The sequence below is a fragment of the Thunnus maccoyii genome, chromosome 14 (assembly GCF_910596095.1).
Source record: "Thunnus maccoyii chromosome 14, fThuMac1.1, whole genome shotgun sequence".
Classification (NCBI taxonomy): Eukaryota; Metazoa; Chordata; class Actinopteri; order Scombriformes; family Scombridae; genus Thunnus; species Thunnus maccoyii.
The window spans coordinates 21493901-21518635 of NC_056546.1; the positions used below are offsets into that span (position 1 = coordinate 21493901).

Here is a 24735-nt window from a genome sequence, read left to right on the forward strand (position 1 = left end):
TTTTTATACTGCACGGGGGTTGTTGAGATTTAATTGCATGTCAAAGAAGTAATTGCTGCGTGATCTATTATTTACAGGAAGGTTATCATTTACTGTGGAGATGAAAGCGCTATTAGACTGAGAAGATTTTTATAAGAACAGCTCATGATGGAACGCAATCAAGGCATCTTTGTCATTTTTTGCTCAATCAGTTCAGCCATGAATATAGTGTAAATAATCATGTGTCAGTTTCAAAGGAAAGCTTCAGGAGCTTTAGAAGCCTACTCTTTGGATAATTAATGACCCTTCCTAATCCAAAACACATTCAGGAAGCTTCCATGTGCTGTATATGTGTTTTATTTGAAAAATAATATAGATATAAATCAGCACTCAAAATATTAGCAATGCATGTTATATGTTATATTCTCTTTAAAATTACTACAACCATTTTTATAAATAAGTGGTGTCAATTTATGAGGCAAAAAATGCTTTCATAAAAAAGGTTTTGCATATCCAAATATAGACAGTACTTAGAATAAAAGTGTGAAATGATATGACCCCTTTTTTAAATCTAAATTTAAAAAGATGTCTTCAAAAGAGTGCAGAGAAACTGAACTTTCTAACTGAACTAACACTATGTGACTTGTCTCACAATAAAAACTCGTCTGACTCAATATATTGTATTTTACAGCATACTTGAGTTTGAGACCAATCCAGCCAGGCATGTGCAATAACTCCATTTATGTATTCACAAATAAATTTATTTAGAAATAAAGTATTTCATACTCTCATGAGTTCATATAATTTACCTTGTTAAGAAGCACAAGTAAGTGTTCTATTAAATCACAATGTTTTACAAACATATAAAAAAAGCAGCTGCCAAACATTTGGCCCTTCTTCTGCTGTGAGACGTGGGTGTTACTCAACATTGTGCGTTTATGGGTCTGCTGTGGCGTGGACACTTAGACTTAGTTTTGACACTGTGAAGTGAAGGTGTCAAGGGTCATATCAGCTGTCCAGCTCAAAGTCTGTCTCATCATAGAGGTCAGGACAGGAGGAATATTTCTGTCGTGAGAACTTCAGACAGAGAGCGTCTCCCACTTCGTTCAGATGGTGCAGCACCTGAGGACAAAAGAATAGTCTCAGAATGTGTGTTTGATTTAAATGAAAAAATACTCTGCAAAGACTTAGAGAGGAATATGAAAAAAGTGAATGTTGGTAAATTTGTGTATCTGTACTGTGTGTGTGTACCTGGTCCAGCATGGCTCTGGTGTGTGCTGCAGACACACAGAAACGAGCTCGGGCTTCTGTAATCGGCGTGGCTGGAAAGCCGACTACAACTACACCAATTTTCCTCTCCAGCATTTCTCGAGAAAAAGCCCTGGATAGTGACAGAAAAACAAACACGACTACCATTTTTTTACACAGAAGACAAAAGACTGTAGTTTTTACAAGTTTTAAATAAGGGTTTCTCTGACTCAAGGAAATGCAGTGTAATGTTTGTTATCAGATGATACTCCTTGAAATAACTGAATTTAAATTTCCTGAACATCAACTTCTAATAATATGTGGCACTATGATTATTTACTTCTGTTGTTATCTTTTCACAATTACAAAACTTTAGGACAAAATTTCATCTCTCACCAACAACAGTGAAACTATGAGCCTGTAAAGTTGCTGGTGTGAATCATTGCACCAGCGTCTGTACAGTGTCACTGTTTCACTGTCTAGAGAATGGAATCAGGACAGAGATGGACAAATTATCTATGAAATACAAAACTTTTTTTTTTTTTTTTTACATTTTAAGGTTTGAATTCTCCAAAATGTGCAAAAGCCACATCAGAATGAGAAAAAATTTGCTGCTTATCCTCAGCAGTAAGTCATGAGAAATGTTGCTGCTTCTGGCCCTTTCAAACCTTTAATTATGTAGTTTGAATGTGTTGTGGTATGAATGACGTGTGATAATTTCTACAAAATATGATGAATTAAAAAGAACACATAACTCACAATTTGAGAACAATAAAAACATGTCTGATGACTTTAACATTGATGAGGCCAAGCAGTAAATGATCCCCAATTTTGTGGGGAAGTGGACGGTTGGGAGAGTTCAGACCATAAACATATGTTCTGGAAAAGGTTTGGTGACTCTGACACAGCATCGCAAAGAAGAAAAAACTTTTGTATATATGAAGTGTTTTGCATGTGTTAAATTATATTGATGCATCCATTTAGCCCTATATCATAGCACAGTGTGTACATTTTTTCACACCGATGATGCTGCTGCAAAAACTTAAGCCAGCACCAGCATCTTTAATGTCACAAGGACAAACAAGAAAGTAAGTATATGGACATATGTAATTTTAATACATATTTCATTACAATATTTAATAATAGTACAGTGGGTACCAGACTGTTACTCCTCATGAAATTGTCTTTAAAATGTATCTTGAAAAGAAAAGAAAATGAACCCTGGAATTAGGTTAGAAATGCCTGTTTTGAAAAATGCCCATTAAAATAATTACATATAACTAATTATGTATTATTTTATTGAACCCATCATTCCTACTGCACTACTGTAATCATATACTAGAGTCACTTCTGATTGTGGCAATTGCTGAATGGTTTGGACTTTTCATGCGTATTAATAGTGATGAGCATTGAAAGACACTTAATACCCAATTGATTATACCTGAGTGGCTGAAACAGTCCTGGGTTATGCGTAACCAGTACCTGATGTTTTCTCTTAAGTAGTCACAGATACCAGTCTACATGGACACAGTCTACACCACTGATTCATGTAAACTTTGGAGTGTGTAATATTATCGGCCATTCAAATCACTTAGACATGATACCATGGTGACCTGGCCTGAAATTGCTTGTGATAACGAGGGACAATGAAGTTAAAATTTATTGTTTCAAAATTTGGTTATGCACAATTAATATGACAATATTCATACTCTCCTCCAAAAGAGGCAAATGTATCTGTCAATCCTGTGCCAGTGTGGTGAGAGTTTAAGCGTACTTACACCACTTTGCCTGGCATGTAGAGCAGGATTGGAACCACAGGTGAGTCATCATTGCCGTAGATGATGAAGCCCATCTCCTTCAGTCTGGCCCTGAAGTATCTGGTGTTCTCTGCCAGTTGGCGGATCCGTCTAATACCTACAATTAAAACAAGGACACCACCAGATGTACATAAGTGAAGCACCAAGTCACTGCTCTTTTGCATATTTCCACTGCCCCCTGCAGAGGGGGACATCACCTGTTGGTAGTAGCTAATGTAGTGTGAGTTCTTTGGAGGGCCATCTCATCCTGAGTCCTGCACCTCCATCTGGGCCATTCCAGCCTCCACTATGAGCTTGCGTATGATTACAACTCAGCTGCAGCAGCAGATGGTTCAGTTTTGTCCGCCTGACGGCATGGCGTACGCACTTGCATGTTGCCAAAATGAGGGCTCGCAAATTGGATACGATGGATTTCGCACAAAATGAGTGACTCTAGGTTGCCACTGGAGCGTAGCCATGACTGAAACTGAATACAAATCATACTTAAGTATTGCATGTATTTCAGATAAACGTATTAGAAAACTAATCAAAGGCAGCAGAGGCGGAGCACTCTGCTAACCCCCTGTGTGCCCTAACGATGTGAATCGCTGGGGAGCCAGGTTGCTCCGTGGCTGCAGCAGAGTTTGGCATGGCCTGGCCTTGGAACACAGCTCTGTTTCCCTCTGATTACCTGGGAACAGATTGGCAGTTCTTTCAAAGGGATGTAAGAGAGCACTTTAAATCCCCTTATCTCAGCAGAGAGAGCCAGTGAAGGAAAAAAAAACCCATAACATTCGGGCATCTGCCAAAAAGCACAGGCCCCATTTTGTAAATTGTTCCTCTCTGCAAAGAGAGAGGGCATGGAGGTCAAAAACATGCTGCCAGACACAGGAATCATAAGTGTAGGTGAGAATGTGTGGATGTTGCTGTCTGTCAGAGGTTTTCCCTATTTCAGAGCTGTTGCCACCAGTTTGCCTTAAAGTGTGAAATTCTACATTAGAGAGAAAGATGAGGGAGGCAGAGCAAGACGGAGAGGAAGAGGAATAAAAACAAATATGGCATATACACTAAGATCATTTGACGTTTCTTGCCACAGCGTGCGTTAATAGTGTTCTGATGGACACTGGAGCTGATGTTTTGAAAGACTGCAGTGTTCCCTTCCCTCTATAAGACAGGTCAAAACTCATTTCTCCACAACACCTATTTCATTGGGCTACGTCAGACGCAAAGCATGTCTGGTTCAGAGCCAGATGAGGAAGTTACTCATCTCTGCATGAAAGTACAATATACCTCAACCGCCAACACAACAACACACCAGGCTTTAGACCTTGGAGTGATTATACCATTACAGCGCTCTAAGATAGACATGTTCTGTAATTTTGTATAATGCCACATGTTTTACTGACAGTTTTTTTGCGTGTTTTCCTGTTGCATAGGCCTGTTTTTGCTCCTTAACTGTGACCTTTGCCCTTAGTGTGAATTTTCAGAGTCACTACTACTACAACCACCACTATGTGTACTAACTCCCACTACCACCACAGCTACAAGTACAATAACTCAACAAGAATTGCATTGGCGGTAGTGCAACTGGTCTGGTAATGACTACTTCCCTGCCCTAGTGTCTGATGCCATTAAAGCAGAAACTTCTCAGAGGTACACGGTTCCTCACAACACACATGAAAATGATTTCCTCCACGTTAGGGTCACGTGTGCTCAGGGACTGCACGTCCCCCCTCTTTCTACCGCTGCAGACCCCAGTAATTGCTACCATATTTTCTGACCAAGCAGCTGTTTGTCTTTCCCTGCAGGTCTGGAGTTACTCCTAATGTTAACATTGGTACTGTCCTCTGGATTTGGTTTGCTATTGTTTCCATAAAAATTATAAAAAGGTGTAAAATTTTTTATAAGACAGACATAATATTTGTCTAAGCAGAGAACATCAGGTTTGACGAGTATATGGATAATGAGATTGAGATTGAGAATGACATTCACTTGGAAGGAGACCCCGTGCGCTGACATACTCACCCTCTGAGCTCCCGTCTTTTCCCATGATGCACTTCATGGCACGTATGATCTGCTCAGTGACAGGAGGAGACATGGCCGAGGCGTATACTCCACTATGAGAATGGCTGCGCAGGTAGTCTACCAGCCCCTGTAACATAGGACACAGATAATCAACACAGATACTGTACACAATATGTCTACTGTCATTTTTTTTTCATAAATAGAAAAACAATATAACAATAAACTTTTGATTTCATATTTTCTAGGAAAGACGTGAGGCCCTGCACTTTTCTTCTAGGACCACTAGAGAGAGCTCATGTATAGTCAACACCTGAGAATCAATTAAAATACCTCAAGTCATTTCTCTGTCACTATGACTATTTGGCATTGACTTTAGAATAGCTTTGGATCCTTTCCTGCTCTCTGCTCTGAGGGAGCCAGCGCACTAATTTGAGAAAGAACCCATACTGCAATGAGCCATAATGAGGACTGTCATGCTCATTATTCCTAAATGTCAGCGGGAGATTAATTCTGCTAGTGGTAGTCAAGAGAAGAGCAAGATTTCAAGAAATTGATTCAGTCATGGGTCCCTAGAGCATGTGTGTGTGTGTGTGTAAGTGGTCTGAGGTTGGAGCGGGCCTGGAGCTTTGATGGGCTGCTGCTCGGTGGCTGAGTGGTGGCCAGCGGGTGTGGGGTGATGATACGTAGCTGGAGATGCTGTCTGGCCACCATTTCCACTCACCGCCATCTGTCCCTACTGGGCGGTGGCTGTGGCTTCCTCACACACATACTGTAAGGGGAAGGGATTTTAGGAGAAATGCTTAAACGTAAGAGCCCTGAAACAACCTGACATCTGTTTTCACTTAAGGCGGGGGATTTTCACCGCTTTAGGGCCCCGCAGGATTTTGGTGCGACCAAGATAAACCAGTTAAGAGAACATGTCCGAAATCCATCTCACGTCTGGGGCGTGGAGTGACAGCTCAGAGTGTTTCCGCAGCCACATGGCGGCCGCAGTACTGATGTGGCGATACATGTCCACAATGCCACAGAGTAGGAGCAGTGCCAGGGCAGCACACACACACACATGGTCCTTAAACGGATATATATGATAACCTAATTTGAATGCCATCCAAGTTTTTGGATAAATGGTTAATGAACAAAACTTCCTTCATGCAAGGTTGAAGTGAATTAGAAGGAGCTTGGAGTGTATTTATTTTTGGTACACTCATAAAATAGCTATAACATGACTGTTTTCCAGAACACATCTGCAGTCTTTTGTCGGGCAACGCAAATCCATTTAATGTAGGATTTGGGGGCTTTCACCACAACAACAAATACATCAAATCTAAAGGCTTTCTCTCTTTTCCTGCCTGTTTCTTTCAGGAGTTTACTACAGCCAGCTGTCAAATCAGGCAGAGTGTTCATACTTCAAACATTATCATGCTTGTTAAAGGCCATCCTGTTAAATCTGGAGCACAGTTCCGACGCCTGCCACAAGAAGGGGCTGGCCCTCTGCCAGCTTTACCTTCTTATTATGGCAGAGCAGGGCCGAGCCAACATAAGGCAGGAAGGGTCCCTCTCTGAATACCTAATTCAAACAACATGGCCGTTTCCTCTGTTGCTTTCTAATCAACTGCTGCAAAACCGGTGTGGTTATGTACTAAAGTGTACTTTTTAATGGAGTAAAAAGGAATTACAAAGGCCCAGAGTCACAGCCTAGTGAACATTTGTTGGACATGTGAGAGCTTCAAGGAAGACATGTGATGGAGTGTGTATGGCTAAATCGCATATGTCTTGAAAAACAGACCTGGGTTAATTAGTTTTTAAACATACTTTTCATGATGTGTTTTAACCTGCTTTCGAGCAAAATGGCTTAATGTTGTTACACAGACAATCGTTGCCAGATTGTTTGAACAATGACCGGAAAGTATCAAAGTCATCTTTTTTATTTGGTTTCCTGAGACTGACAACTTACCCAAGGCTATTAGAATTGATTCAGTGGGATTAATCCCATCTACACACAGCATATCTTGACATTTATCTTGACCCAGTTCAGGTCCAGGAGAATTACTTTTAATGAACCGCATAGCAACCAGACTAGTTTCTGCCTGACAGGAGAATCAACAGGTTGACAGCAGTGTTTGTAAGTTAAGTCTCTTATGTGTATACTATGACCTGGTGATATGAAGGGAAATGAAAACAGTGATGATGGATGGTATTATAATTTAAAACAGGCAGAGTTGTTAAGTGTAACAGCGCACTGCTGTTATAGTTGAAAAAAAAAACCCCAAAGCAAATACACTGCCTCTTCTATCAGCTGTTGTGCTGTTGCATCAAGACAGTGTATCCGGTGTGTTAAGTCATGCTGTGACTTTCCCAGTAGTGTTCCGGTTAAGGACCTTTATTGCCTGTTAAACCCACGTATGTTTTATTTGATTTTAGAAGAAAATTAAGTACAGAAAGAAATTCTTTGATCAAAAACAACAAACTAATAAAAAAGGGATTTGGATATGTTCAGTAAGACAAAATTGTTATATTAGTGTATTAATATTGATTACAAATGAAAACGAATGCAGAGAAAACTGAAACAGAGAATTCAAAGATCGACAGCAACCTTTTTCCCTGCGATGTAGCCTCCAGCAGCCCCAAAGCTCTTGGTGAAGGTGCCCATCATCACATCCACATCAGCTGGGTTCACATCAAACAGCTCGGTCACGCCCCTCCCTGTAGGTCCCACTGCTCCAATGCTGTGGGCCTCATCCAAGTACAGATATGCTTTATACTTTTTCTTCAGAGCGATGATCTCAGGAAGTCGCACCACTGAGCCCTCCATGCTAATGACAAAGAATCACACAAAGAAAGAATAAAGTTACAACAAGAACAACATGAACACACACATTAAATCAATTATAAACTAAACTCTTAAAATGATTACTGAAAAGAAAAATAATCTGACCTCAACCTCACTTCATCCACTGCAGAGCATCTGTACATCTGTAATTGCATATTACATAATTTCACATATCCCAACCTTCCAAGAATCTTTTTGCAGGCCTCTTTCATTTTACCCCCACCTCTCTCCAATCTCTTCCTCCCTTCTGATGCAAGCCTTTTAAGGTTACAAATAGACAGCATGAGTGAGTATATGGCGGGAGGAATGGAGCAATCCCAGACCTGCTATCCTTGCTATGGATGAGAATGTCTGCAGTCCAAATGACATAAGACAGGGTTTCACCAGGACTGATGTGGACATCAAAGGCAGGCCCAGGATAATGCTAAAGCATGCTTACTCTTTATCCGAGCCTTTTGATGTTACCGGGGAGGCGATAGATGGAGCATTAGTTCTTTCAGTGTTGTACTGAAAAGCGGCATCTCGCTAATGTCTGAGCCTGACATTAGACATTATTGCCTGATAAAGCCTGTTTGATGATGTGCAATTAAGTTGTCTCTCACATTACCAGGATGGATGTGGAACTAATTATTATATTAATACCAACTGATGGCCATGTTCAAGGTTTTCCTCCTTGTTCAATAAGACGGTTGTCATAAAACAATTAAGTAATTGAATAAATATGTTGAGGAAAAACAACATGTTTACTAAAAGCACTAAGAATATGTTATGTTTTAGTTCTGAAATGCAACTGAGGGCAAAAAGAGGCAAGAGAGGAGAAAAGAAAATGGCTGTGATAAACAGTTGGAGCTGGGGGTGTAGCCAAGTCAATCTCTGTGGCTCCATTTGGCCTTGATTTGGAGCTAATGAGCAGATGGAGAGGGTCACTAAGACTCAGGATAGCTCACTGCCAGGAGAGACACACAATACCTTTCTCCTCTCTCCAGTAATCAAACGGTACCCAACCACACACACACACACACACATATACACACAAGCACACACACACACTATCCAATATTCAAGGGTAGAAAGGGAAGCAATTGAAACAGAGACCCTTATAGGGATTGCTTAACACAGAGAAAGCTCTCAGGTTACAAATTAAGATTCCTACCTGAGCAGAGTCTGAATCTGGCTGTGCAAACCTCTGCTAAAGACCACCTGGAAGCCTGTACTTAAAAAGATTGATACAATATATCTTCTGACCCCAGATATGTGTGTGAGTTATGTGTGCGTGTTGTGTAATGACAGCTGACCTATAGATGCCTTCCACCATGATGAGGATCTTCTTCCAGGGTCTGTGAGTCCGAGGCTGCCCTGAGCAAACCGCCTCTCTTAGCATCTTCTCCAGACTGTGCATGTCTGACACACATACATACAGACACAGATACAAAAAGAGAAAGACAGCAAGGGCGAGAGATGAAGAAACTCAACAATCCAACCCCAAAACCTTATGAAAAGACAGATAAAGCTCATAGCACACTGATGTTTATAATATTTTAGGTTTGCGTTATAAAAGCACACAACACTTACCATTTATATGTACATAGACAGTATACAGACTGTGGCAATAATCAAATCATGACTTGCAAAATCACTGGCTAAAAGCAAACAACAGTGAATAGAATCATTTCCACAGGGCAGGGCAATTCACAGAGTACACAAGGTACTATTTTATCTGCCAGAAACACCTTTCACAAACTACAGACTCTGCTGCCTGATGCTAATGAACACCTGCAAAGTCTGTATCAGAGGGGATTACTAACTGAGCTAAATATGAGTTTGGCCAAAGGTCTCTTCATTGCAGTCTGCATAGTTGCTTAGAATTCTTACTGAAATTTTGGCTTCAGTAAAGTCATATCCCAGTAGCATTTATAGTTTTTAACGGGTTAAATGTGATACTATTAATGATCATTACCTTCTGCTGCACACCAGATGGCAGTATTGAATAGCTTTAGTTAATGTGGAGCGTTATTCAAAGTATGACTGCAATCCAACCATTTTCAGCTGAGCAGCGAGTAAACCTGTCATAGCCAATAATGTGTCATAGATGATTGATATCTCTGCCGCAGCACAAAAACAGGTTTAGTTAAGAGGCAGCAGATGCTCATCTGATAAAAATCACTTCCTGGAGCTCAACAGTGCAGAGTACATCTAATGTTACCAGTCTCAACAATAAGGAAAGCAGATGAATTTACAGTGGCTTGCTCTGAGCACAGACAAGAATGGGGGAAAAAATTATTTCACAGTTAAGCGCTGATTTAAGATAAGCCACAGCCTGATATGAGATACTGTATGACCGTGATGAGGAGGATGGTAGTCTTTGCTTCCTCAAGTGAAGCGTGCATGGTGGATATTCATACAATTATCTTATCTTTGCACTGACCTCCAGTATGCAAAAATGTTACTAGCTTATAAACAAAAACCTAACCTTCCAACTCAGACATTTTATTATTTGAACGAATAAGAATGCAAACTTTCAAACAGAGCACCCTTTAGCTATGACTATTTGAAATATTTTCACCAGACAAGCCTGACAATGCCAGACTGGACAGACCAGTTTATCTACTCTCTGGTATGGTAATTCCACCTCTATGCAAGATGAGCCACTTAACACCTCAAGCATGTCAAATATATACAAGGGATCTTAGAAATTTTAGATGGAGGTTACATCGATAAATATCACTATAAAACATCACTTTACTTTTTAAAAAAAATATCTATTGTTGTGGCTAGGCTAACTGGTATAACCCTCTTTGTAAATATTGGCCCTCTACCAATAAAGGAGTGTTTGAGCTGTCAGAGTGTCTGGTGCAGGAGGTATAGAGGCAGGGAGGGGTCAGCTGCTCAGGTGCCTGAGGGCTCTTTGCCTTTAGACTAGCCTCTGGGATTTGCTTGGAGGACCCATAACTGACTCTGCTTGTACCTGTCAGGACACATTTGCTGCCAGAGGACTGGCTCATTTGTCCTGTCTCCTGAAAGAACAGGGGATAATCCTAATGTAAGCAAAATGAACATTGTATCACTCATGCTTAGTAATTCTCCCTTATTGACAGTATGTAATTTGACAGTGTAATAGAGGACAGATAGTTTAAATAAGATGACATTTTCATACAAATAAACTTCTGTTTTGCTGCTCTGCTGCTGATGGATAAACACAGTCATGACAGTAAACTGAACTCATTGCATTAAAGCTTTTACATTTGCTGCTCTAAACACAGAATGTTAAGTAGGTCGTTCCTAAGGCAAATCCTGTACCGCACAGAAAGTAGTGTGTTTTTCACAGCACCGATAGTTTGGAATGAATAGAAGAAAAACTGGGTAGGGTGAGCAGTGGTGGCTGTACACACAGAAAACCAAACCTAGGTTTAGGTAATGCTTTATTGCTTTATTTGTATTGTTATCAGGCAGAATCGCTATGGCTCATGCTCAGATAAAATAGCAACTGGACTCACTGTTGTGTTTGAACACACGGATGGTCGCTCCTGAGAGTCTAGCCCCTAAGATGAGAGAGGTGTGATTGAGCTCGTCACTCAGTATCAAACAGCCCTGGAAATCAGCAAAGAGAAAAGACATTATTCAAATTTTTAAATTCCAGTGTAATAGCTGACACACATGTACCTGCATTTAAAAAAAACCTCAAAACAAGCAAAAACAAAACAGCAAAAAACAAACAAAAAAAAACTTAAAAGAGACTTCCACCAATTTAGCATTGTCCTCCTGTAACATTGTTGGACCACGATGGACAAAAAAGGATCAAAATCAAAGCAGCAGAACCAAGCTTGTAGTTCCAGGCCTGAAAAGTGAAGCCAATGCCAAGTGCCTTCAACCTGTATTCTCTCTAATGGCCAGCGGGGGCGACTCCACTGGCTCAAAAAAGAAATCCGATTGCATGAAAGTCTAAGGGGAAATGACCCTACTTTTCACTTGATTTATTACTTCAGTAAACATTTTCTTGATGAGTTTATGGTTTCAAATCACTAGTTTCAAGTCCTCTTCAATACAGCAAGATGCTCATTTTGTAAATTATGGTCCCTTATAATTTAAATTTGACGATAAAGCAGGGCATGCTTTAGGGCTTGGCTACGTTGTGATTGACAAGTCGCTGCCACAGCGACAACGTTGGTTAGGTAACGTAACCATGGCAAGTATAGGCATTGCCGTCACTATTTCAGTGTGTTTTCAGTTCATGAAAGAAAATTGTAATATTTTGGTGGCCTAAAAAAGTCTTGCTCAGCGTTCTGTTGTGCTAACAGACCCTCTAAGGAATTGAATGTTTTTCCAGTAAGTACATTTTGTTTTAATGATAGCTGCATCCATTATTTCTTACAGTCTATGAGCAGAACCAGAGATATTGTCTTTTTATCCCATGCATTCTTCTTCCTTGTCAAAACCTGGAACCTACATCACCTAGTGCAACTCGACTTGATTCACTTGACTGTACAGATTCAGGTGTTATGCTAGTAGTGGCTAGTGTAGCCTTGGGATGCTATCCACAAGCAGAAATGAAGAGCGACAGAGATCTGGTAACTTCACTTCTTTCTAACTTTACAAACCCAGAATTTGTCATTTTCATATGTGTAGACTTCAGCCCCAACCCACGCTGACTCACGTGACAACACTTGAGGCAGTTCATCAGATTTCGTGCAGCTCCCTCTGGAGCACATGCAGCAGTACTGCCAAAAACCTGTAAGCACTGATGTGTAAAACTGGTGGAATTCCTCTTTAAAATATGAATACATACAGTATATTAATATGATAATGAAATCTACATAGATGGTATATGATCATGTTCCAAATTGAGTGGACCAATCAGATGCTACCTTGGGATTGAATAAAATAATTAGCTTCTAAAGTGAACACTTTATAGTGTTCACAATATATAGATGAGAATTGGAACAGTGCCTGCTACCAACTTACTTTATCATTTGAGAGATTGCTGTTTTTTAATGTATTTCAACATATCTTTGTGCTTTTTGTACTGTGGCCTTGTAGAATATACTGTATCCTAGTTGCCACTCTAAAATGGATCCACCTGGCCAATTATATGTCACCCCACACCTTTTCCCGCCCCCATCCATGGCTCAGTCATAATCACCTATATCTAGGTCCTCTTTGCGTTAAATTGGTTGTATTTACTGTATATGTAAATCCCCTTTCATCTGTTTCATGTCCAACGAAGTTTCGACCAACGCAAAAATCACAATTTTCTTAATGGAGAGCAGAGTCCTTCATATTCCATACAAATCAGAATGCAAATTAATTCAGCCGTTCCATGAAATTCTCTCCCGTACATTAGCATATTTAACATGGAAGCTCTAAGCGTTTGACTGCATTAGTTTGAATGAACTCTTGTAGAGGGTATGTTGACACCCTCTCACTGACAGATACCCTCGGTTTGGCCTGGGGTCCAGCTGGCCTGGTCCCTGGTCTACCAGCAGCTGTCACTCTAATGTAGCTCTGCCTTCACAGCAAGGCCTATCCTGGCACTGCCTGTCCCTGTAGGATAGAGTTGGCAGTGTGGGTTGACCCCCAGCCCCTACAGGGTTACTGTGGGGGCTGCAGCCTAAAGGGTTGCTGCACCTCTTGAGCTGCATAAACGACCCCAGTCTCATCACTTAAACAGTCAACCTCCCCTCCTTCCTGTCCAGTCCAATCACAGATATTCATGCTGTGTGTTGCCCCTGGTAACCCATGGCCGTCTGTGTGAGCTAGGCTGGTGTGCCGACAGGCCAGAGCAATCATACCCTTGAGTAGCGCTCTTAACAAAACCTGCCCTTCCTTGTCTATGTGTCTGAAAGCAGCTATATATGCCCAGAGTCTCAACCTCCTGGCTACTGTAATGTTTAATTATGATTTTAATTAACAGGGGTGGATCGGGAGTTGTTCGCAGCTGAGTTTACTTGACTGTTACTCATTAATTTAGGCCATATGCAAGAGAAGAACAAAAGCTAGGCTAATTAAATTAATTTCTTCTGCGCTGTGAAACACGCTCCCTTATAAAGTCGGGTTTCCTTTGTATGCTGTGTGGCATTTAGTGTGTTAAATCACGTACCTTCCCAACAAGTGCTGGAATGTTCATCGAGTTGGTGGCAAAACCCATCCCAAAAGTCATAGAAGACTCTACTCTCAGGAAACTGGCCACTAGTTGCTCCAGCTCTTCATGGATGTTAAGGTTACCTACATGACAAAAATCACAAAAGGTAACTCACCCTGACAAAAACACTGTACCTTTAGTTGATCTAATAGTCCTTGAGTCTCTGGGTTTTCTGGTCTTAGTAACCCAGTCACAAGTTTTGACAGACATTAATGCGTCCTGATATAATGCATACAGGGGGGGTTGGACCACCAGCACTCACAGTATCAGTGCCTCTCACTCTCTGGGGATTTGAAGAGATTTATAAAGATTCAAGATATGATAAATGTGTAATTCTGTGCAACTACTCTTTTTCATCTCAGGTAATATCAAGGCAGATCCTGCAAGGTCTAAAATGCCTCTGCAGCACATTTTGGGACAGAGGCAGTTGGTTATAACACAATGTGACAGGCGGGGACCAGAATTCATTTAGAAAATTGATCAGATTGTAATCGGCCACCTGACATGGTGTTTTTCTATTTTGTGCAATAAAAGTGGGATTTTCGGGTATCTCTAGGGTGCTTTCGGTACTGCCCTTGTGGTTAGCTGATAAAAAAAAAAGAATTACTGGTATAATTGTGAGCTACAGCGAGAGAGGCAGGCAGTGAAAGGTTCATATATATAATGTATTTTATTTCTGCTGGCTCTGGGTGAGGTTATATGGTAGTGATATATCATAACATGAGTTCAATAAATTTTAATAAACTGTTGGGCAAAAGTCACTCTATACTTACTATAGAGTAAGTATTCTATACTTTCAACTCACCAGTGATGCAATTAATGACTGCTAACAACTGTTTTATTCATACAGTATATCACTCCCCTTCATTCTTAATATTCTACAAACTGTTACTGTAAAGATAAAATTGCCAACACCATGGCAGGAATACAAAACAGGTCAGGAAAAAGATTTTTACTTACTTCTATTCCTAGCTAGTTATTTTAAAAAAAGGCTGAAAAGAAACATTAATTAATTTACCATTAACCCTGACACTAACCCATTAACAATGTAAACAAAAATAAAAATGTGGTTTTGAGATGTGACAAAAAGTCATCCACATAAGGAAATGGTGCATTAATTGCCTATACACTGCATACTAATCATTACAATCAAATTCAATAACAATCAGTAACCACAGCGAGCAGGCATTAGAAAGTTCAAACAGACTGAATGTTTCAGGAAGGACTGGGAAATGGATATTGAGTGATGTGTATAAAAACCTAATGCAGTGAAGCAGCTCTGTCTTTATGGTGTTTCTCATTCGGTGCTTTCCATCAGGCCTTGCACCAAGTCAAATCGATTCATACATTTCCTCAACCACCCAGGCTCGCAGCCCCTGCTGGCATGTGCAGCTTTTCTAATCAGACTGCATTGGCGTCTGCACTCTTTAAAGAACATTTTACTTTGCCGTGGCTTCATAGGCATGTCCTGCCTCCTTATTGATATGCTAACCTCATAGGGCCGTTCTCCTCTGGGTCTGGATACTCTTCAGGTAAGAGAGATCAGAGTCTTTATTAGATTTCAACCACTTTGCTTACTTGAGTTAACTGAAATAAAATATACCTACACTGTCATATGCATCTCATAAAACCTGCTCAACTGTCTTCTGAATTACCAAGGTCACCTTCTTTCTACCACAATTATCAAAGCTTGCTGTCAAAAAAGCTATATGACTATTCCCAAGGTTGGAAAGTCTTATAATGGTGAGAAGATAAAAACTGTCTCTGCAAATCACCAAGCTAATTCAGTTCTTTCATTGTAAACCTATGACTGAGGTTTTTCTTCAAAGCTTTTACAACAAGAAAAGAAAATAAAACAGCCTAGAAGAGTTAATAATTTCTATCACTAACCTCGACTGTGGTCTCAACAGACAAGTACAGCATTTATGGCTTAGCTTTAACATGTAAACATGCCAAAGAGCCCTATTACATTATTATATTACTATACACATAGCAGTGAAATACCCACTGCTGTGTGCTTGGTAGCCACACATTTCTTGGTAATTTGTCATTCATTTGAATGCTTAACATCATTATCTAATTTACTGTATGTTAATGATTGCAAGGAAAGCGGTAACGGTGAGCTATCCATTAATACAAATCCATGAATGTTTGACATGTCTGTTTATTCACAGGGCGTGCTTTCAGTGCACTTTGTATCTACTTTCACATGCCCATTCAATGAAATAATATATGGAAAAACACCTCAAATTGCACTCTGTGCACTTAAATACATGTAGTAGTTATGGGAGAATGTTTTACAATTTCAGGTCATTTTATGAACTGAACTTTTAACTTTTTAACTGAAACATTTTAAAAGGAACTGTGCATCACAAATAGATAACTTTAATCTTAAGAGAACTTAAGAGGCACGGACAAGAGTGAAGTATGAAAGACAAAGATTTTTGTTTTGAATAAACTGAGTGCTTCAAGTAAATTCAATAAAAACAAAAAGGAAATTTTGATTTTGAAGATTTAAATGAAAATTCTGTGTATGACCAATACAAATGCCTGAATGTGAACTAAAACGTTTGTGATAATGGCGTCACTGCTCCTACAGACACACTGGGGTTTTTAATAATTGATGCTTGATAAGGTCTCATGGGAGAAATGCTTGTTATTCCTTAACCCTCTTAGTGAGCCATCTGAAACACAGATTACAAACTCAGTGAAAAACAGTCCCATTTTAAAAGAGAAATAAACATATAAATAAATCACATAAATGAATAATGGATAGTGTGGAGGAGCATGGGGTGTGTACTTGCACTTTGACAAACATACATATTACTAATAATCACATGCCCTTTAATTCCTCTGGTTTTCTTTGGTCTTGTCAAACTGCTGATATCATGCAACACTATGCAGCGACTAAGCCTGCTCAGAACCTGCTCACCTTAGCCTGCTCTCAGTAGATATACAGCACGGTGCTGTCAGAAGTGCCATAAACTAAACATCACTGATAGAGAGAAAATAAACTACTTTTCTCAAGAAGACTTGGTGTAGCACGTGACCTGCTTGGTGAGTTCTGACATGTTTACCCATCAGCAGAAGGCTGATGGCCAATCATCAGATTTCACTAAAGCAACACTGGGATGCTGGAACATGAGATCCTGGTACACATAGTCCACTTTGACACCATCAGAAACAGGGTTGAAGTTCAGAAGATAAAACAGCATTCAAAATTCATCTGAAGCCAGGGATCCACTTTCTGATCCTTGCTGTTCTGACACTTCCATCACACATATTCCTTTTGCATCCAGCCTAATGTCCAGGGTGTTTCATAATGTTACATTTCACTATGATATCATTTCCCCACTGCTCAGTGTGGACCAGTGTGTAATGATCTCAGCTTATGCTCAGATTTTACATAATTTAACAAAGGGTGAATAATTCATATTACATTGCAGCCACTGAAAGATAATTAAACATGCAGGCAGTATAATTCACGAGAAAGATAATAAATGATGGCATATGTGATGAGGGAGATGGAAAGTTTCCTTTCCAGTTTGATATTCGACCTATACAAGGTCCGACACAGACTTAAAATAGGTGTACATATAAGAAATGTGAAACTAGCTCAATAGGACAAGTGGCACACATTTTCTTTTTATATCTGTACAACCGAAACATTGACCACAAACTTACCAATTTCCTGCCTTGTGCTGCAAACCCCAACCCCATACTGGTGCATTTTGTCTGCCACAGTTTTCAGGAAATCAGCGTTGTTCTCAGCAAAACCGAGGTAGTTGTAGGAGCCCATGTTGATGACACTATGTATCGTCTTCCCAGTTAATCTGCAAGCATGTAAACATTAGGAATCCCTTAGCCTTTCTATTTTTTTCTGCATGCACTGACAGAATTAATTACATGGTATAAAAAGCCATCAACATTCAATTAAATACAATAGCTAATTATAAACTTGTTAAGTCATCAGTGGAGTTCTATTCATGAGAAGTGCAATTATAACAATGTTTATTTAAAGGGAACACCAGTGAGTGACTGCAGTAGAGTTTGTTATTCTTATTTCCTTGGATCGTTTGAAGAACATAATCAAATATTCACAACTCATTTTAGCCAGAATCAATAGATTATGCTGCCTTCTAATACGCAAGCACATACATAACGTAACTCCATAGAGAATAAACTGGAGAAAAAAATATGTAGTGAATATAGCAGCATCCAAAACAAATTTCTCAGGATAATACAAGTTCAGGTAAAGTCAAGAGTCTACATCCTCCCTGTACATCAGTATCAATGTTTTAATTGTTTTTCCATTTCATCAACTGACCTAGTTCTCCTCACAACTCATGCAAACCTGTAAACCACAACAAAATCTATCTGCATGTCTCTTCACCCATTCACCACACTTTGACACAAAAGACAAGCTGACTGCCCCATTTCTACTTTTTTTTCCAGTCACATTAAACCTCTTTAAACATGTAATCCATGCTTACCCCTCTTCCCTGATTCATTATGCCATATCCCCTCCCAATGGCTCTGTTCATATTCCTATTCATGTTATATTCCATGGCCCTGCTGTGCAGCACAGAGGAATCTCAACTGTGGTCCAAAAACTGACATGTCCTTGTTGATGACACATACTCACAGGCTGAAGTTTCAATCTTTGTCCATTAGCTGACAGAGATGGATCAAGTCAATTAAGTAACAGAGTCTAGCGGTCTAAATATACTTTCTGGATTCAAAAACATTTTAAAATTAATTAAATTCTCAACTTTACTCTTATATATGAACATAAGCCTACAGTATGGCTCGCCCAATCTATCAAAGCTGGTATTACCTGAATGTCCAGTTGTAGTCATCAGAAACTCTCTCCATCAGGTCAAAGACAGGTCCTGGCAGGCTGCATATGGGACGGTTCCAGTTGTCTCGTACCCTCATGTACAAGTTTCGAGTGTAGAAGTTCTCAAAATCTTGATAAAGTGGTACGAAATCCTGAAAGCAGAGACAAACATATTCAACACACACAATAAGCCAGTAGAAGGACATTAAAGAGTGTTTGTAAAGTGGGTTGCTGATGAAACCTTGGAGACAATAAAAAGCAGGAAATGGGACTGTCTGGTTGCATTAAAAGGTCTCCAAGGACTAGAGCAAAGCAACATCCCCGATTAGATGATGACAGATTTCACAGGTACAGCACATTAAAATGGAATTAAATGTAATGGCAAAAACATAACGGTGATATCATATAATATTCTCCAAGACGGCATCTTTCAAGCACAATGATATGAATTCTTTTTCGCTAATGGACTAGTGTCAAGTATATCTTATAAATCAGATTTTTATATTGAGATGAAATTCACCAACAGATGATTGTGGTTTTAAAAATCAAATGACTCTGCACATCCTTTATAGTAAAAGATGGCTTTGTCTGCTCTGGCTCCAATATAAATATGTAAAATAAATCTTGTTCCATGTTGAACCTGAAGTAATAGAGATTTAAAGGTACTTGTTTTCTCTCCAACCTTCTCAAAGTAGTTTTCAGTTAGGAGCTCTTGCATAAAAAAACAGACCATATTGTAAAGTATATGATATGTGTTTGCTCAAACTCTTCAAGACTGTACATGTGTTCATTTTATTGTGTCCCCCTCTGAACTAAAGTATAGAATAGGTGACTTCAAACCACATTTACTGTTATCTTGATAGGAGAATTATATCTACTGTAGCCTTTATACATACTATATGTTAGTTAATATTAATATGATAATTATTGAAAGAATTATTCCCTAACAACAATGTTAACAATGCTGTTAACAATGCTGTCTGATCCAGTGAAGCCACCACCATGACCGAGCCCTCATACAGTAAAACTTTCCATCCCTTGACTTCATATTGACTATTCTCAAACACAGGAAGAAAACTGCCTCCCTGCTAGATACTGCTTTATTGTTTTCTGCCTGTACCGCTTTACCAAAATGGCAACAAAAACATGCTCACAGCATTACTTATTTTAATTCAAGCAGTGCAGAACAAATCATTACCACAAACTTACAATATCTTAAGTGCAATTTTTTGGATTTAAGCACTATGGCAACACAATGGCTCTTATGTTGCAGTGCTCAGGCCTTGTCTAGAATCTGAAGCACAGTAACAAAGAAGGAACTTGAATCCTCGGAGATTTAATTAGGTCTTCAACAGATATTCTCTGTGGTGTCCTGTCTCACCCATGGCAACATTAAAGTGCAGAGGAGCACGAATGAAGAAGGCAGAGGGAGCGCTTAAGAGCAAAAATTGAAATAATTAGGGGAAAACAAAATGTGTTGACACCCAAGGCATGCATGCTCCTCTATTCCAACTGTCTGTGTGTGCATGTGTGTGTCTGCAGTATGTGCGTATGCCCACAGTATGCCTAGGACTGTGATGATTGGATGTTTTACCAACCTTCTGTTCCTCTCTTTCCTGGGCGACATGGCACTTCTCTAAGCCCACAGCTCTGAGGAAGTCTCTGAGGTAGCCAAACAGGGTGACAATACCAAAGCCCAGGTATGTCATGACAGCCACGTACATGGGCGCCTGTTCAAAGGACTCCTGCCTGTGCTGCCTGGAGGCGACTCCAGTCCCTGGGCCATTTTTCTATACAACAAGAAGCCCACATAAGCTGTCTTACATTGCAAACGAGACAAGAGAAAACAATACCATTTGAATAAAAGTGGCTCGATTTCAAACAAATAGCTGTAATAGCACCAATTAACCTGGATTAAAAGGAGACATTCTACTGGTGTACTGACTTGACTTAAAACTGAAGTAAAAACAAACAGTACACATATTATAGTTAGTAGTTATGTTAAGTTAAATGAATGCTGCAAAAATGTTGTCATATGATACTGTAAACATTCACATAATAAGCCCATTTCACAGGAGACATTTTGGCTTGTCAGAGCAGAAAAAGCACAAGTGTTAGTATTACATAATGATGACTCTGTTCTATTTGAGTGTCCCAGTAAGTCATGATATTGTGACAGAGAGCCGGGATGCGCAATATCAAGACCCTCAAAACCAAATCAGGTGATTTAGCAATTGCCAATTTCATTATTTACACCTGTGTTATTCCTTCTGTCACATGTTAAAATGCCTTCTAGGAAAAATATTAGAAAACAATTCACACTTAATTTATGTATGTGAACCTGATAATTGTTTATGGGAAGTTGTTTTCTATACAGAACTGTATGTAAAATTGTGGCCAGTTAGAGCAATAACTTAAATGAAAAAATAAAATAAAATAGGTTTTTCTTGCCATAATCATCCTGTTCATACTGGCTATTAGAAGATCCCTTCATGATGCACTTACAGTGTCCCCCATCAAGTGATAGGGAACAAAATCCACAAGCCTTCTTCTGTGCAAAAATGTATTTAAAAGTTTATCTGAAGCTAATATGAAGCTTCAGCCAAACAAGTCAAATAAAGTAGATATCTTTCAACGTTACAGTCTTCTTAGTGCCAAAGTCCCTCTTTTTGTTTCTATACTTCCACCACAGCTCAACAGGGAGACACTGTCTGAGAAAACACGAAGAGGGACTTTGATGCTAAAAAGACTGAAATGTGGCAGATATCCACTTGATATGACTAACTCAGATTGCTAAAGCTTCAGATAAACTTTTAAATATATTTTTGCACATAATGACTGTGTGTACATTGTATGCCCCCACCACTTACACTGAAAGCGCCTTTGAAGGGGATCTTTTAATAGTCAGTATGAACAGAAGGAATGATTACAGTGAGGAAAATCTCTTTCAGTGTTCATTTGGACACCTGACTATTGTTTTAAGACACACTTGAAAAATTGGGTATCCTTTAAGAAATGATGTTTCTTGTGAAAGGTGTTTCCCTGGCTGTCATTGCAGTTGATGGGGACATTTTTAACCAAACTGATGGATGGATGCAACAGTCAGTTGTTACACAAGAAATTACAGCAATGTTAAGTATTCATCTGAGCCTCAGTTCCTCACAAGGGCTAAGCAGATTTTTGTACTGGTGTCAACGAGCTAACGCTACACATCTGTTTTTATGAAAGATTAATTGCTGCATGTTTCAATTATACTTATGGTTCTTATGAAGGTATTTCCACAATTCACAGTAATTTCTGTCCATCTAGAGCAACAAAAATACAAATATACACTGCTGCTTGCACAATAACGAATATTTTAATCAATTCTCAAGATAGGACTGTTTATTGCTGGAATTGACATTTTGTTTTGTACAACTCAAGAAAATTATGAATTACTAAATATGGAAATAAATGTTTGACCAGTAAAGAGATGTCACTTCCGGCTGCCATTTTTGTTTGGTTTTTGGTTTTTCAGGCAGCATTAAAGTTGCAGCTTCGATAGCGGATTAAAAAAGCATATAAAATGCAGCAGACGGAACATGTATTGATCCAGTTGTACAGAAAATGCCTTTTAGATATGTGAAAAAGCAACGGTGAGTGTTGTTGAACCACCCAACGGCTGTGATTTAACGGTTAGCTTCATGGATGTAAACTAGCTAACCCATCTGAACGTAACAATATCTTTAAAAAGCACTTAATTTGTTGGACTAACTCAAGGAGAAACAGATATAAATAGTTATTACAGCTTTTTATGTGGTGTAGTAAAATTGTGATTGATTTTACTACAAAATGAAATTACCATACAAACAAACAAACAAGAACTGGCGTCGTAGCCTCAAGTCAGAACAAGCCAGGTGAACAAACATACTACATCTAACGCATTCAAACAAAATTACGCAACGTACAGAGAAAAAGATAAACAAAATCGCAAAACACACGACAGCAATTTCCTCACCTGACCAAGAAAACCTGCTTTCAGGGCGGGGTCGCTCATATATGGCTGTTTACATACATTCTCCCTTTTGAAGGAAATGTAAATGAACTAATCTCCAAACAACGACAATAGGCTAAAAAAAATCGTATATTTGAAATATTTATAACTTGCAACTTTGCCGAAATAGCACTACAAAACAACTTCAATATTAAGTGCTAAAATTAGTGCAAAACATAGGAGATGACAAATTACATATTTACGTACCTATACGCTTAGACAGTGTAACTTAAGTAAGTTAATTTATTGATTGTGTTGATTTTTCTCGGTTCATATATAGTCTGTGAAACCGTCTCCATGGGTTACAAAGTTTGCCTACGTCACGGAGGTCGTTTCAGGTAAAGACCCCTGATAAAATACATGTGCACAGATTCAAGGCTATCTCTCTGGGAAAGTGATAAAACAAGCTACCTGACTCCAGCACCGTAAAGCAGGCGCACTCACGGTGCATGATTTGGTGCACAGTGTTTTTTTGTAAATAAATCTTAAACCCTCCAGTCGCTGTCAGACATACCTCTCTCATGTAGTGATAGCCATTTTTCTTGATATCCTCACATCTCAGTCCATTCTGGTTTAAATGTGATTTTAAGTTGCCGTCAGCAGCTATTCTTGCCATATTTCTTAAGGCACAGCAGCGACTGTCTCCTCTGTTTGACTGTCAGGTAATATAACCGCTGTGCTTTACTGAACTCACAAAGGTGACTTCCTCCTTTCTGTTCGGTTCAGCCTCTTCTGAATTGTTGCCGTGTTTGAACATTGCTCGTGTTAAACGCTTCTCCAACAAGTGACACTTCAGTTATCTCATTGTTTCGGTATTGTGTAGATGTGCCGACTCACTTCTTCTTTATCCCATAAACGAAACTTTGCTTGGAGCATTGTAAACAAAAACAGCTCCATTTCACATCCTACACCTTACATCTAGACTGAGTCCTAAAATATAATTTTCCTTTGCATCTCTTTTCCACTTTGTCTTATGATATTCTCACCTTTCCACTAGTGGAGAATATACAAAATATACCTACTCAAGTACTTTACTTAAATAGAGTTTTGAGTACTTTACCTGAGTAAATGCTACTTTATACTTTTACTCCACTTTATTTCAGAGGAAATTGTCCTTTTTATTCCACTACATTTTAGACTACTTGTTACTTTGTAGAGCTCAACTACTACAACAGTAAAATGCTACTTATAAACTAACACATTAACAATCCAATAATATAATACATAATAATAAAGCACTCACAGGAGTCATTTTCCTGCATAACAGCTTCTTTTACTATTGATATATCATGCATTTTGTTAATATGTCTGTGCTTTTACTTAAGTGGGATTTTGAATGTAGGACTTTTACTTCTCATGGAGTATTTTTACACTGATGTATTGCTGCTTTTACCCTTCCACCGCCACAGCTTTCTAGAAGCTACAGTGAAACTTACTCCAATTAGTTTGATTCACAGTATAATTTTCCCATGTAGGTTTGAATTAGTCAAAACATAAAAAGTGCAAATGAAAAAATGCAGATGACCGGTCAGTCCCGTGGAGAAACATTAGTAGCACTACACACTACAGTGCGTCAGCAGCAGCACCATATATGGTTTGATACCTTCAGTAATCTGATTACAGAGTGGCACTAATGATCCTTACAGTCACATTACAGATGGTTTAAACTTATGCAGTGACATTCAGATCACAAGGTTAAGACAGGAATTATCTTAAGTATATATACCTAATTTGACATATAATTACTCAAAATTGAGCTATATAATAACTAGGATCCCCAATCAAGGTATAAATATGTTTTATGACATTTCAGTATTGATATAGTGATAAAGAAAAATCTCTTGAAAT

At 39.1% G+C, this 24735-nt stretch overlaps 2 protein-coding genes across 5 annotated transcripts in view; one reads left to right on the plus strand and one right to left on the minus strand.

Annotated features, from left to right (window-relative positions):
• Nucleotides 1-366: 366 nt before the first annotated feature.
• sptlc3 (serine palmitoyltransferase, long chain base subunit 3) lies at nt 367-23547 on the minus strand. 4 transcript variants are annotated; one of them, XM_042433060.1, is made up of 13 exons: nt 23095-23178; nt 22852-22915; nt 20453-20644; nt 18852-19006; nt 17699-17847; nt 13973-14097; nt 11373-11466; nt 9174-9279; nt 7642-7861; nt 5049-5175; nt 3006-3141; nt 1231-1360; nt 368-1101 (listed from the first exon to the last, which is right to left on the minus strand). In XM_042433060.1, exons 2-13 carry the CDS (start codon nt 22888-22890, stop codon nt 988-990), a joined length of 1587 nt encoding a protein of 528 aa, XP_042288994.1. In that variant the 5' UTR covers nt 22891-22915; nt 23095-23178; the 3' UTR covers nt 368-987. The 4 variants fall into 4 exon arrangements, with proteins under 4 accessions (XP_042288992.1, XP_042288994.1, XP_042288995.1 ...); XM_042433058.1 differs by lacking the exons at nt 22852-22915; nt 23095-23178 and adding an exon at nt 23402-23547 and having other exon boundaries at nt 367-1101; XM_042433061.1 differs by lacking the exon at nt 22852-22915 and having other exon boundaries at nt 23095-23171.
• jag1b (jagged canonical Notch ligand 1b) overlaps nt 22342-24735 on the plus strand; it is a 205194-nt gene continuing 202800 nt past the window's right edge. The window contains exon 1 of the mRNA XM_042433053.1: nt 22342-22489. The gene's annotated coding sequence lies outside the window, so the exon portion shown is untranslated. The remainder of the gene's footprint in view (nt 22490-24735) is intronic.

Coding starts and splice junctions, on each gene's coding strand:
- sptlc3 (XM_042433058.1), bottom strand. CDS start 23,503: ATGGCAAGAATAGCTGCTGACGGCAACTTAAAATCACATTTAAACCAG. Junction 19,007..20,452: donor AGGAAAGAGAGGAACAGAAG/GTTGGTAAAACA, acceptor CTCTGCTTTCAG/GATTTCGTACCACTTTATCA. Junction 17,848..18,851: donor GACTACAACTGGACATTCAG/GTAATACCAGCT, acceptor ACATGCTTGCAG/ATTAACTGGGAAGACGATAC.